Below are 14,131 nucleotides of genomic sequence, written 5' to 3'. Positions count from 1 at the left end.
GCCTATGTAAAGCAGGCACTTCTTATTGACTTGCATTCTTCTAACTCACCTGATCTTTAACTCAGAGTGAATAGAAACTTTCTTGGACATAACCAGTAGTCTTTAAATGCCACGAAGCTAAGGAATTGAGGCTACTTCACTACTGAATATCCAGCTGAGCCCAAGGCATGACACACAGAGCAGATACCCAGCAAATAATGACTGAATTAGTGAATTCAAACCAGCTTGGGGCCCAAGCCTTTCTGCCATCTCTGAAAGTTCCCTATTGAGAGTCCTTCACTGTCCATAGGCAAGTTCTCTCCTTTGTATATATTATCTAATGTTATCTTTACAACACCCTATGAGTATTTTATCCTCATTTTTTTTGAGACGGAGTTTCGCTCTTGTCACCCAGGCTGGAGTGCAGTGGCGCGATCTCGGCTCACTGCAACCTCCGCCTCCTAGGTTCAAGCGATTCTCCTGCCTCAGCCTCTGAGTAGCTGGGTTAACAGGTGCCCGCCACCACGCCCGGCTAATTTTTTGTATTTTTAGTAAAGATGGGGTTTCGCCTTGTTGGGCAGGCTGGTCTCGAACTCCTGACCTCAGGAGATCCACCCACCTCAGCCTCCCAGAGTGCTGGGATTACAGGCATGAGCCACCGCACCCAGTCTATCCTCATTTTTTAAGCTGCTGCTAGCATTCAATTTATTTTCACCCCATTTTTCCTAGACATAATATATACTTCATGGTATGCTATTGTATGGATACACATTAATCTTCTGTTAATGATAAATCATCTATTAATGATCATTAATGATAATGAAAAGGAAAAAGTTTTTCTTTTTTTCTTAGAAATGAAATTGCAGTAAGCATCCAGATATATAATATATATCTTTCATATTTATATACTATCCTTATATTAACCTCATCTTAGTGAAGAGGAAACTGAGACTTAAAGGAGGTTGAATAACTTATTGAGAGTCACACGGTGAGTAAATGGTGGACCCAGGCTTCAAACCCAGATCTGTATAACTCCAAATTACTACTCTCTACTGGTATATATGAAGTACAGTAAGGTTTTAACAGGAAGGAACCCATAAGTCTACTTTAGGGATATCAAGAAATGCTTCAAAAATAGGTGACTTTTTTGCCTAGATGTCAACTTTATCCCCTTGGGGAGTTTAGGGAAAGGGAGTTTATCCCACACTGTAGCTACACACAAATGACTTGACTGCTCTTTATGAGTGTCATTAAAGGCATGTAGATTCCATTTGTACATCATGGAACATCTGTGCTGAGAAAGAGAAAAGCAGCCCCAGACTTCTGGGAATTGGGCCGACATTCATAGGTAGACTTTGGTGTTTTCTTGTTGAGCATAAATAATCTTACAGAACATCAGCATCAGACAAGATCACTGTATTACTATGTTGAAGTGAGACAAAAACAAGACAGTTCAATCATCATGTCTAAGCACAGACCAAAACAAGGTCACTTATGCAAACCATAGAAACACCCAACATCCTCCTGTCTGGCTAAAATGAGTGACAGTTGCTGCTTCACCAGTTATAGCTTTAGCGTTACTCTAGTATTCCCTCCATCTAGATAAGATTCTTTAAGAAAATCAATCCAGAGCAAAGCCCTGCTCCTTTAAGCCCTCACCCAAATCAGCTGACACAAGCCCAATGTTGATAAGCCCTTTCTGATACTTCTCACTGAGATGTACTGTGGTTCCCCATGGTATATATTTTCCTTAATTGCAATGAGCAGTAAACCCAGCTTGTTCAACTAGAGTTGGTTCCTGTGGTCCTTGACTTAAGGGCATTGACAGGACAGTGGGTCATCCTCAGGGTCACTCTGATGGGCAGATGTTATCCCCCTCCACCCCCATATACATATGCCATGATATCTAGATTACTAAGAAAGCCCATTGTGGCACTGCCAAAAGCCTAGATAGCATATAGAAAGAAGAAAAAAAGAAAGCATATAGTTGGTTTTATTCTTGGTGGTCTGGTGGTCTCATAAAAGTAATGAAGTTATTTTCCAGGCAATCAAGCTGATTTCTAATATTACCATGGTATCTTCTCATTTCCACCCCTCTCCTCTACAGGGCTTTGGCTGAACAGGAACCCGCTTTACAGTTTAGTGCCACAGTTGGGGTCAATGCCTCTGTCACCACTCATCTCTCCTTCCTGCCCCAGGGAGAACAGCGCCGAACTCACCCTGTGGCCTGTTCCTTCTGCCCTGAGTTTTCCCATCACGTTGAGTTCACGTGTAACTTGGTGACTCAGCACTGTAGTGGAGAGGCCTGTTTCCTAGCAGAGTTGTTGGAGTTTGCAGAAGTTATTTTTGCTGTCTATCATGAAAATACCAAGTCAGGTGAGCACCATATGACTTGTCACAATCAAAATTAAAAGAGGCTACATTTTTAATGGTGTAGCCCTTCCTAGGAGATACATACTGAAGTATTTAGGTGAGGAGTCATAATCTCTACAACTTATTTCTGAAAGATAACAGCAAAAAATAAGGATATGTACTAAGTATGTAAGAGAAAGATAGTGTAGAGAGAAATAAAGCAAAAGTATCAGTGTTAATGGGTGTATCCAGATGAAGAGTGTGTAGGGGTTCATTATTGTGTTTTTGCAACTTTTCTATATTCGTGAATTTTTTTCAAAACATTTAATTTAAAAAATGGGCTGGGCACAGTGCCCCACACCTGTACTCCCAGCATTTTGGGAGGCCGAAGCGGGAGGATCAATTGAGCCCAAGAGTTCAAGGGTGCAGTGAGTTATGATTGCACCACTGCATTCCAGCCTGCGCGAAAGAGTGAGACCCTGCCAAAAAAAAAAAAAAACTGAGGCCATTCAGGCTTTGATTGGGGCATGAGCAAGAGCAAGATAATCTCTAATGTATTTTGCAAAACTAAGATTTAGTGCATGTAAGGGGAGGGTTGTGTGGATATACTGTAAACAAGCTCCTTGATGAGTAGACCATCAAATAATTTTTCTTTTTTGCTTGATTTAACAGCCAGTGATATAATCAGTATTGAGTCATGCAAAGAGTATCTGCTTGGAGTAGTAAAAGTTCCAACAAAAGAGCTGCTGATCAAGAGATCTGGTAAGGATCCCAGATTATCACTTTCTGATGCCACCCTTTCCCTTTCACTTCCCTACAAGAGATCATCTCTGTCTCTCTTATAAGATGTTCAAAAGAAAACACAAGCCCTTGGCCGGGCGCGGTGGCTCAAGCCTGTAATCCCAGCACTTTGGGAGGCCGAGACGGGCGGATCACGAGGTCAGGAGATCGAGACCATCCTGGCTAACACGGTGAAACCCCGTCTCTACTAAAAAATACAAAAAACTAGCCGGACGAGGCGGCGGGCGCCTATAGTCCCAGCTACCCGGGAGGCTGAGGCAGGAGAATGGCATGAACCCGGGAGGCGGAGCTTGCAGTGAGCTGAGATCGGGCCACTGCACTCCAGCCTGGGCGACAGAGTGAGACTCTGTCTCAAAAAAAAAAAAAAAAAAAAAACACAAGCCCTTAACACACGCTTCTGAACTTTCTCCAATACCTCAAATGTTTTCTTGAAACTTTTTTTTAGTTTAAAGATCTTAATTTATTTTATTTGCAATCTGGAATACTTCATTTCATAAAATGAAATGTGTTCCAATGTTCCAATGAGCTGAACAGAAGAGGTTAATTTTATGGATGGAGAAAGCCTGAAGAAAGGATAAACACAGGCTGGGCGCGGTGGCTCACGCCTGTAATCCCAGCACTTTGGGAGGCCAAGGCAGGCAGATCATCTGAGGTCAGGAGTTCGAGACCAGCCTGGCTAACATGGTGAAACCCCGTTTCTTTTTTCTATTTTTTTATTATTATTATTATACTTTAAATTCTAGGGTACACGTGCCCAACGTGCAGGTTTTTACATAGGTATACATGTGCCATGTTGGTTTGCTGCAACCATTAACTCGTCATTTACATTACGTATTTCTCCTAATGCTATCCCTCCCCCTAACCCCCGCCCCATGACAGGCCCTGGGGTGTAATGTTCCCTGCCCTGTGTCTAAGTGTTCTCATTGTTCAGTTCCCACCTATGAGTGAGAACAGGCGGTGTTTGGTTTTCTGTCCTTGTGGTAGTTTGCTCAGAATGATGGTTTCCAGCTGCATCCATGTCCCTACAAAGGACATGAACTCATCCTTTTCTATGACTGCATAGTACTCCATGGTGTATATGCGCCACATTTTCCTTTTTTTTTTTTTTTTTGTGAGCCAGAGTCTCACTCTGTCTGTCGCCCAGGCTGGAGTGCAGTGGTGCGATCTCGGCTCACTGCAAGCTCCGCTTCTAGGGTTTACACCATTCTCCTGCCTCAGCCTCCCGAATAGCTTGGACTACAGGCGCCCGCCACCTCGCCCGGCTAGTTTTCGTATTTTTTAGTAGAGACGGGGTTTTACCGTGTTAGCCAGGATGGTCTCGATCTCCTGACCTCGTGATCCACCCGTCTCGGCCTCCCAAAGTGCTGGGATTACAGGCTTGAGCCACTGCTCCCGGCCGTGCCACATTTTCTTAATCCAGTCTATCATTGATGGACATTTGGGTTGGTTCCAAGTCTTTGCTATTGTGAATAGTGCCACAATAAACATACATATGCATGTGTCTTTATAGTGCATGATTTATAATCCTTTGGATATATACCCAGTAATGGGATCGCTGGGTCAAATGGTATTTCTAGTTCTAGATCCTTGAGGAATCGCCACACTGTCTTCCACAGTGGTTGAACTAGTTTACGTTCCCACCAACAGTGTAAAAGCGTTCCTATTTCTCCACATCCTCTCCAGTGTCTGTTATCTCCTGACTTTTTAATGATCGCCATTCTAACTCGTGTGAGATGGTATCTCATTGTGGTTTTGATTTGCGTTTCTCTGATGAACAGTGATGATGAGCATTTTTTCATGTGTCTGTTGGCTGCATAAATGTCTTCTTTTGAGAAGTGTCTGTTCATATCCTTCGCCCACTTTTTGATGGGGTTGTTTTTTCTTGTAAATTTGTTTAAGTTCTTTGTAGATTCTGGATGTTAGTCCTTTGTCATATGGGTAGATTGCAAAAATTTTCTTCCATTCTGTGGGTTGCCTTTTCACTCTAATGGTAGATTCTTTTGCTGTGCAGAAGCTCTTTAGTTTAATTAGATCCCATTTGTCTATTTTGGCTTTTGTTGCCACTGATTTTGGTGTTTTAGTCATGGAGTCCTTGCCCATGCCTATGTCCTGAATGGTATTGCCTATGTTTACTTCTAGGGCTTTTATGGTTTTAGGTCTAACATTTAAGTTTCTAATCCATCTTGAATTAATTTTTGTATGAAGTGTAAGGAAGGGATCCAGTTTCAGCTTTCTACCTATGGCTAGCTAGTTTTCCCAGCACCATTTATTAAATAGGAAATCCTTTCCCCATTTCTTGTTTTTGTCAGGTTTGTCAAAGATCAGATGGTTGTAGATGTGTGATGTTATTTCTGAGGCCTCTGTTCTGTTCCATTGGTCTATATATCTGTTTTGGTACCAGTACCATGCTGTTTGTAGCCTTGTAGTATAGTTTGAAGTCAGGTAGCATGATGCCTCCAGCTTTGTTCTTTTTGCTTAGGATTGTCTTGGCAATGTGGGCTCTTTTTTTGGTTCCATATGAACTTTAAAGTCATTTTTTCCAATTCTGTGAAGAAAGTCATTGGTAGCTTATGGGGATGGCACTGAATCTATAAATTACCTTGGGCAGTATGGCCATTTTCACGATATTGATTCTTCCTATCCATGAGCATGGAATGTTCTTGCATTTGTTTAGTGTCCTCTTTTATTTCGTTGAGCAGTGGTTTGTAGTTCTCCTTGAAGAAGTCCTTCATATCCCTTGTAAGTTGGATTCCTAGGTATTTTATTCCCTTGCGAGGGTGGGCAGGTGACGAATCCAGCAGCACATCAAAAAGCTTATCCACCACAATCAAGTTGGCTTCATCCCTGGGATGCAAGACTGGTTCAACATATGCAAATCAATAAACATAATCCATCCCATAAGCAGAACCAACGACAAAAACCACATGATTATCTCAATAGATGCAGAAAAGGCCTTCGACAAAATTTCAACAGCCCTTCATGCTAAAAACTCTCAATAAACTATTGATGGAACATATCTCAAAATATAGGAGCTATTTATGATAAACCCACAGCCAATATCATACTGAATGGGCAAGAACTGGAAGCATTCCCTTTGAAAACTGGCACAAGACAGGGATGCCCTCTCTCACCACTCCTATTCAACATTGTGTTGGAAGTTCTGGCCAGGGCAATCAGACAAGAGAAAGAAATAAAGGATATTCAGTTAGGAAAAGAGGAAGTCAAATTGTCCCTGTTTGCAGATGAAATGATTGTATATTTAGAAAACCCCATTGTCTCAGCCCAAAATCTCCTTAAGCTGATAAGCAACTTCAGCAAAGTCTCAGGATATAAAATGAATGTGCAAAAATCACAAGCATTCTTATACACCAATTACAGACAAACAGAGAGCCAAATCATGAGTGAACTCCGTTTCTTGAAACATTTTAAGTCTTCTCCTAATCATTCTGAAGGTCTTCTAATAAAACAAAGAAGCTCAAGACATTATACTATCATCCTTCCCTAAGAAAGATGATGATGATGATGAAGAATATGGCAATATCCATTATATTATATAGTACTTTGTAAAATATTTTCTCAGATCTTGTTTGAGCTTCACAGTAACCCTGACAAGTAAGGATATAGGATCTTATTATTTTCATTTGTCAGATGAGAAAACTTAGAGAGAGTAAGTGGTTTGCCAAAACCACATACCTAGTGAGTGGCAGGACCTGAAATGAAATCCAGATTCACTCATTATTTTTCCCTATTTTTTCTCTCACTGTAGAAGGAATAAGGATATAGGATAAATGCCCCCCAAAGTAGACACAACCACCAAGGCAGTCTGGAAATACTGATCCCATCCTACTTACTAGTAACTGGGTGACCTTGACCAAGTGATTTGACCTCTCTGAGCCCCCATTTTCTTATCTTGTGGGATGGATACAGTTAATCCTGATAAGTCTATAAGGTAGGAACTCATTAAATTGGTTATATAAAGTACCTGACACATAGTAGGTGTGCAATAAGTGTAGGTTTTCCTTCTGTTGTCCATCTTCCTGCCTAGGATTGTGTAATCTAGTTTGCAGAATTCTGTCACACATCTCCCAGTTTTTTCGTGAGTTAATATTTGAGCACTACCCTAATAAACAGGTACTGTGTATGTGCCTGCCAGACAGAAGTCTGCACAAGTTGATATGGGATTCAAAACTCCCTTCTGTCACTTATTGTTTGTGATCTAAACAAAGTTACTTCATCTCTCAGATCCATAGTTTCCTCATCTGTAGATATGGAAATAGTAATATCCATAGTTTCCTCATCTGTAGATATGGAAATAGTAATATCTATTTCACAAGATTATTAAAGCATTTAATGAAATCTTACATGTGAAAAATCTTGGCACAGGGCTGGGCACATAGGACACCTCAATTTCCTTCCTTCTATAACTTAGCTACAGTTTGGGAGAGAACAAGCACCATCTGGGAAATCACATCTCTGTGAATTAAAATTAACCCCTTGGATATATACCTTTTAGATAATTAAGGATATATCATTTGTCTTTGTATTCAGCGTATTCTAAAGTGAGCACTCTATTTTGTTTTTCCCTACCTATACCCTCAATTATAGAATCGCAGAGCTAAAGTAACCATTTAATAATCTATGCAGTTCTTAAACACTGAAATGGCATGAAATTTTGTGTCTACATGTATTTGTTTATTTTCGGGGGCATAATAGCTTTCATTTGAGCCAAATGGTTCAAAAAAATGTTAAGAACCATTAAGCTGTGGGGAAACATAATCATAGAACCAAAGCCCTAGGCTCTTAGGCTATCAAGCTGAAAAAGAGCCTTAGAGATCAAAATTTTCAGCCTCCTCATTTCACAGAGAAAAACTAAGAAGGCCCAGAAAAGCTAAATACCTGTGCAAAAGTCATAAAACCTTAAGTAATCTTCAGCAAATTAATCTCCTAAATCTTCTCATTTGTAAAATACACTCAGTAAAACATTTCTCAGAAAATTGCTGTGAATATTATCATTCCGCAATCTGTTTTATATAGTGCCAAAATCCAAAAGACCCTGAAAATAGAAGTTGTTTAACTCATTGAGGAGCCAAATCTGACCTCAGCTGATACGAGACTTAGGCAACTGCCTATTTATGTAAACTTTTATTAAAACACACTGTGCCCATTAATTTACAAATTGTCTGTGGCCACTTTATTACCACAGTAGCTACCACAGTAGCTGAGTGACTGCAGCAGAGACCATATGGCCCAAAAAGCCTAAAGTATTTACTATCTGTGGGCCCTGATATATAATATTATATAATATTCAGTTTATGTACTCTATTACCTTTCTAAAACCTGAAAAATTCTAAATTCAGAAATAAATCTGGCCTTAAAGGTTTCAGATAAGATAGTGTGAACCTATACTAGGTGCAATGTAGACTTTAGAGCCAGCTAGACCTGGAGTCAAATTCTGGCTCTCTTACTTGGTAGCAGTAATAAGGTGGACAGGTCTCTGAGCTTCCACTTTCTCACCTGTAAAATAAGGATTATTATCCCATTTAGTCCTCAGAACTTCTCAGGGTTATCAGAGGAATTAAATGAAATAATATCTGTAAAGGGCTAGCAGAATTTCTGACACATACTAGATGTTTAATAAAGAGTAGTTTTTGGCCAGGTGCGGTGGCTCACTCCTGTAATCCCAAAACCTTGGGAAACCAAGGTGCAAGTATCACTTGAGGCCATGAGTTCAAGACCAGCCTGGGTATTACAACACAACCCTATCTCTGCAAAAAAAAAAAAAAACCAAGCACAAACCTTTTTTTGGAAAATGGCCAGGCGTGGTAGCACACACATATAGTCCTATGTTCTCGGGAGGCTGAGGCAGGAGAATGACTTGAGCCCAGGAGTTCAAAGTTACAGGTAACACTGCACTCCAGCCTGGGCGATAGAGAAAGATTTTGAAATCTAGCACCTGGTCCTTGGTATGTGTTCTCTAAATGCCGATTCCCTTGGTAGAAGACTTGAGTCTAGACCCCAGATCTCTTTTGACCCCGGCCTTTTCTGTTGTACTCATAGTACTATAAACATTTCACACTTTTAAAGCACTTCTCTCTCAAAGCTCTTTCTAAACCATTATCTCATTGGATAATCATAACAACTTTGGGAGACAGCACTAGCATCAGTTTTCCCATTTGTGAGCTAAGGAAACCAAATCTGAGAGAAATTAATGGCTTGTTCATAATAAACCACTAGATCTAGCCAAAGAGAACTCAGATCTTCCAACTCCTAGCCTTTGTTCTTCCCATCTAATCTCATTACCTCTCAGTGGTCAGATGAACACAAACTCTGATTCACTGGGGTATGTCTTCTGTTCTGTCTTGAGCCAGGGTGATGGGATACTATGGGGTGGAGAGTAACAAACTTGTTTTTTGTTTACTTTTAAGACTATAATTGAGAATCTTTCTTTTCTCCTATAAGGGATCACAGGATGGTATCCTATCATTTTACCAGAAGATGGGGGCCTACCTCATGGCTTGGAGCTCATGCAGAAGATCGTGGGTGGTCTGGAGCTTTCAGTTTCCTTCACGCATCGTGGAGATAGAGAGCGAGTCTTGGAAGCTGCTGAGCTATTGGGCTGGAGCTTTGAGAACAGCCTGAAAGATTTTGTCAGAATGGATGAAGGGGAGCCAGCCACTGTCACCATCTCCACCCCAAGGCTGTGGCTGCCCATCCATTGTGTGCTGCTTGCTGGCCACAACCATACTCATAAGAATACATATTGCTACCTTCGCTACAAGTTCTATGATCATGAAGCCTTTTGGACCCCTCTCAAGAAACCCAAGGAATCTGTAAACAAAAAGCAGATTATCGTCACTTTCAAGGCATCCAAAAGAGCAGAAGTCACCAGGGGCCCATCACTGCTTTGGTACTTCAGGGAGGAGAGGCTAGAGATCCAAGTGTGGCAAGCTTATGGCAATGATAGTGTGGAGAGACCCCATCAGACAGACAGCTGGATTGGCTCAGCCTATGTGGACCTGGCCAGACTTGGGGAGAGGTCAGCGAGGACACTAACTGTCAGTGGTAAGTGAGGAGCCCAATTCAACTCTTGTAGTTTGAGCACCTGCTCTGTGTCAAACACTATGCGTGACACTTTGTCAGACATTACTTTACTTGACCCTCCCAGCAATCCTGTGAGATAGCTATTATACCCATTTTATATTCATTAAAAAGAAGGCTGAGAGAGATTGAGTTACCTGCCCAGGGTCACAGACTAGTAAGTTTTCCTTCCATTATTGCACACGGAAAGATTAATAATAATTTAGTAGTGCTTCTTGTAACTAAGGAGATTACATATGTGTGTGTGTGTGTATATATATATGTGTGTGTGTGTATATATATAATATTATATATATGTGTTCTGGGGTACATGTGCAGAATGTCCAGTTTTGTTACATAGGTATACACGTGCCATGGTGGTTTGCTGCACCAATCAACCCGTCAACTACATTAGGTATTTTTCCTAATGCTATCCCTCCCCTAGCCCCCCACCCCCTAACAGGCCCTGGTGTGTGATGTTCCCCTCCATGTGTCCATGTGTTCTCATTGTTCACCTCCCACTTATAAGTGAGAACATGCAGTGTTTGGTTTTCTGTTCTTGTTTGCTGAGAATGATGGTTTCCAGCTTCATCCCTGTCCCTGCAAAGGACATGAACTCATCCCTAAAGAGATTGTTTTTAAAGTTCCACTGCCTGCTTAAGAAAGGGTGTTATCTAATTCTAGTACTGTGGTGGGATCAACATAGGTCGAAGAATTGGCTGTGAACTTCGTAGCATTAGGGTGCATCCAAACTCATCAGATTTTTGCATTTAACATAGTGCTTAGAACATTGTTAACACTTATGAAATAATGAATGAATTTAGGGAACTACTTGTAACCACATATATAAGAGCCTATCTGATCATCTAGAATGCTAGTTTATTAATTATATTGAAAAGCATACCTACTGAGGGGACCAGGATATTCTTCCTCTCTGGTCACCACATCTTGGAACCATAAAGAAAATCTATATGGTAATAAACTAGTTGACAGAGCAGAAAAGAAAAGGGTAACATTTTGCAGGTGGCATTTTTGTGCTGGGTGCTTTTCTTTCAAACATTTGCTTGGTACTTGATACATATGCTTGGACCTGGGAATTCAAAGATGAGTAAGAACTAGTTCCTGAACTTAAAGAGTTTACGGTCTAATAGGAGAATACAATAGTAAGTAAATAATTACAGTGAGGCATGAGAACTATGAAAAAGGTATTCTTGGTGCTATGGGAATGCAGGGACGCAACATCTCTAAGGATAGCATCTCAGTGAAAGTGATACTTGACCTGAGTTTCAAAGGATGTAGGTATAAGTCAAGGAAAGGGGGAAAGAAAGGTGTTCTAAAGAAGGGAACAGCATGGGTGAAAGTACAGGAGAATGAAGCAGTTTGATAGATTTTGGGGACTATAGTAATTTCGGACAGCTGCATCTTAGCATACATAGATTTGGAAGTGATTAGAGATGAAGCTAGGGAGGTAGGCAGGAGTACTGTGTTGAAAGCCTTCTCTTCTCAGCTGAAGTTTGGACTTTTTCCTGAGAGTTATGGAAAATTAGTACAATGGTTTCTGAATACAAGAGGAGTGTATAGCTTTGCATTTAGAAAAATAAAGCTAATGACTGTAGTTAAGATGAATTAGAGGTAGCCAGAGTAGATTCTTTACAAATATGATCTTTATTCAGCTTAATATTGCGGTCCAGTTAGTTGTTATTTCCACAACTCTACAGTCGAAGAAACTGAGTCATGACCCTTTGTTAGCCCTATTAGCCCTGTGCTCAGACCCTATTGTTGAGTGGGTGGCCCAGGCTAGAGGAGAACTGAGTGTATCTAGGTGATCATCCCAAATTCTCTGGTTCTTTCTGGACCTAACAGGTATAAATCTGGCTCTGTTGAGCACATCAAATGCCATGTGCTCTGTTTTATCTGAGCAGGCCTAGAGTCCCTTCAAAGGGACTACAGAAAATGTCCTTGAAGTGAACCAAGTTCACTTGAACTAAAGTTTATAAAGACAGGCTTTTAGCTTCATTCTGCTGAAGAAAGTAGGTTTAGGACACTGAATTTAGATCTAAGTATAGGAACTCAGACACAAATATCTCTTTTTATTGAGTGCTACCAAAGGTAATATTTAGCTTTTCAGATCATCCATTTCCCTCATACTTCTCCATATCCCTCTTGTCTGAGCTTTTTATTCTCTTGTACACGGGTCTTATACAAGGCATGTCATTTGATGTGTTTGTTGAATGAATCAAGCCATCCATCCAACCTTACTTCCATGTTTTGTTAATTTTCCCGAGGATAAGGATTTAACTGTGTTGCTTTTGGGTGTCTTCCCGCCTGTGATGACCTGCCCTTATTTTCCTTTGATAATCATAATAATTTACACATTGCTTTGAGAAGAAAACTGGTTATCTAAAACAGGAAAGGTTTAATATTATTGCCATCTATGAATCAGTTAACTCCATTTTCCTGAATTGAAATGAGTCTAATGAAGCAAACTTTGAGATTCAGAAGGAACTATTAGTACCTTCTGTTTTATAAATCTCATTTTAATATTCAGCAAGTTGGTGAAATTCAAATCTCTGGGCTTAAATGTGCCACTTACTGGAAGAGTGATGTTGGCAGTTTATTTAACTCCTCTGAGATTCTGGCATATGAAAAACACCCAACAAATATTAACTCCCTTATACTTCTTTCTGGTCTCCGCTTACCTCCTACTTCCCCTCCACCCCCGAAAATATTGCCAGAACCCTAGTGAAACATAGCTAAATTGAGTGTCAAGACAGCTTCCCGATAGGGAGAAGGTCTAAAAACAGGAGCCCATGAGACACGAGGAAGAGAAAATAGGCCACTCTTGATTTCATCAAATCTCAGACTTCTTTAAGTCTTATTGCCTCTCAGCGCATGAATCCCTTCCACAACAGCTCTGCCTGATAGTCACTTGGCTTTGGCTTTAAATCAGAGATCTTACTACTTTCAATACTTGGGGTTTTTGTTTGTTTGTTTGTTTTATTTTGTTTTGTTTTTTGAGACAGAGTCTTGCTCTGTCACCCAGTCTGGAGTGCAGTGGCACAATCATGGCTCACTGCATCCTCAACCTCTTGGGCTCAAGTGATCCTCCCACCTCAGCCTCCTGAGTAGCTGGGACTGCAGACACACACCACCATGCTCAGCTAATTTTTGTGTTTTTTGTAGAGATAGGGTTTTAACATGTTGCCCAGACTCTTGAACTCCTAGACTCAAGCAGTTCGCCCACTTCAGTCTCCAAAGTGCCAGGATTACAGGTGTGAGCCACCACACTCAGCCTACTTTTCATTATTGAAGATAGTTAGGGCAGGGTAAAAGTTTTCTTGTTTTCTATCAGCTTCATAGTTTCTTTTGCAAATTGATGTATTGGGGTTTGTAGACCTTTCAAAGGAGAAAGGACCACAGCACCCTCAGTGAGTATTTCCTTGGTTCCTGCTTGACTAGCCTTATTCTTCTCCATCCTCTTTTAGGTGTGTATCCTCTGTTTGGACGAAATGCTTCCAACCTCTCAGGAGCTGCCTTGCGAGTTCATGTGGTTCTTTCTTCTCTTTCCTCACACCTTGAGCCCACTCATGAGCTGGACTCCATGGACTGCAGCAGCCACAGTGAGTCTGAGCAACTTCCCAGAAGAAATGATGAGGTCCAACTCTCTCCACCGGAAGAAGTCTCCTGCCACCAGAAGTCTCCTGCCTCCACTCAGGTCCCCTGCAGCAGCACCACAGCTGAAGTCTGCCTGACCCAGGAGGGCCCTGCTGAGTTGGATGGAACATTTGCAGTCAGCATCCTAGTAGAAAGAGCAATGCACTTGAGCTTGAAAGGTATGCTCTCCTCACCTATCCAGGAGCATATGTCTAACTCTTCAAGGTGTGCTCCTTTCTTCACAAGTCTTTCAAATCATGGCAGGATC

The 14,131-nt window shown here is 41.1% G+C and overlaps 1 protein-coding gene across 2 annotated transcripts in view; it reads left to right on the top strand.

The window, feature by feature from the left end:
• Nucleotides 1-14,131, top strand: part of C2CD3 (C2 calcium dependent domain containing 3) — a 155,454-nt gene that overhangs the window by 91,315 nt on the left and 50,008 nt on the right. For both annotated transcript variants that reach the window (XM_025358290.1, XM_025358291.1), the window contains exons 21-24: nt 2,087-2,355; nt 3,004-3,093; nt 9,592-10,194; nt 13,695-14,042. In XM_025358290.1, coding sequence (XP_025214075.1) covers nt 2,087-2,355; nt 3,004-3,093; nt 9,592-10,194; nt 13,695-14,042 — 1,310 coding nt within the window. The remainder of the gene's footprint in view (nt 1-2,086; nt 2,356-3,003; nt 3,094-9,591; nt 10,195-13,694; nt 14,043-14,131) is intronic.

Source organism: Theropithecus gelada, chromosome 14 (assembly GCF_003255815.1).
Source record: "Theropithecus gelada isolate Dixy chromosome 14, Tgel_1.0, whole genome shotgun sequence".
Classification (NCBI taxonomy): Eukaryota; Metazoa; Chordata; class Mammalia; order Primates; family Cercopithecidae; genus Theropithecus; species Theropithecus gelada.
The sequence above is the reverse complement of the archived record's forward strand: the minus strand, read 5'-3'. Positions and strand labels throughout refer to the sequence as shown.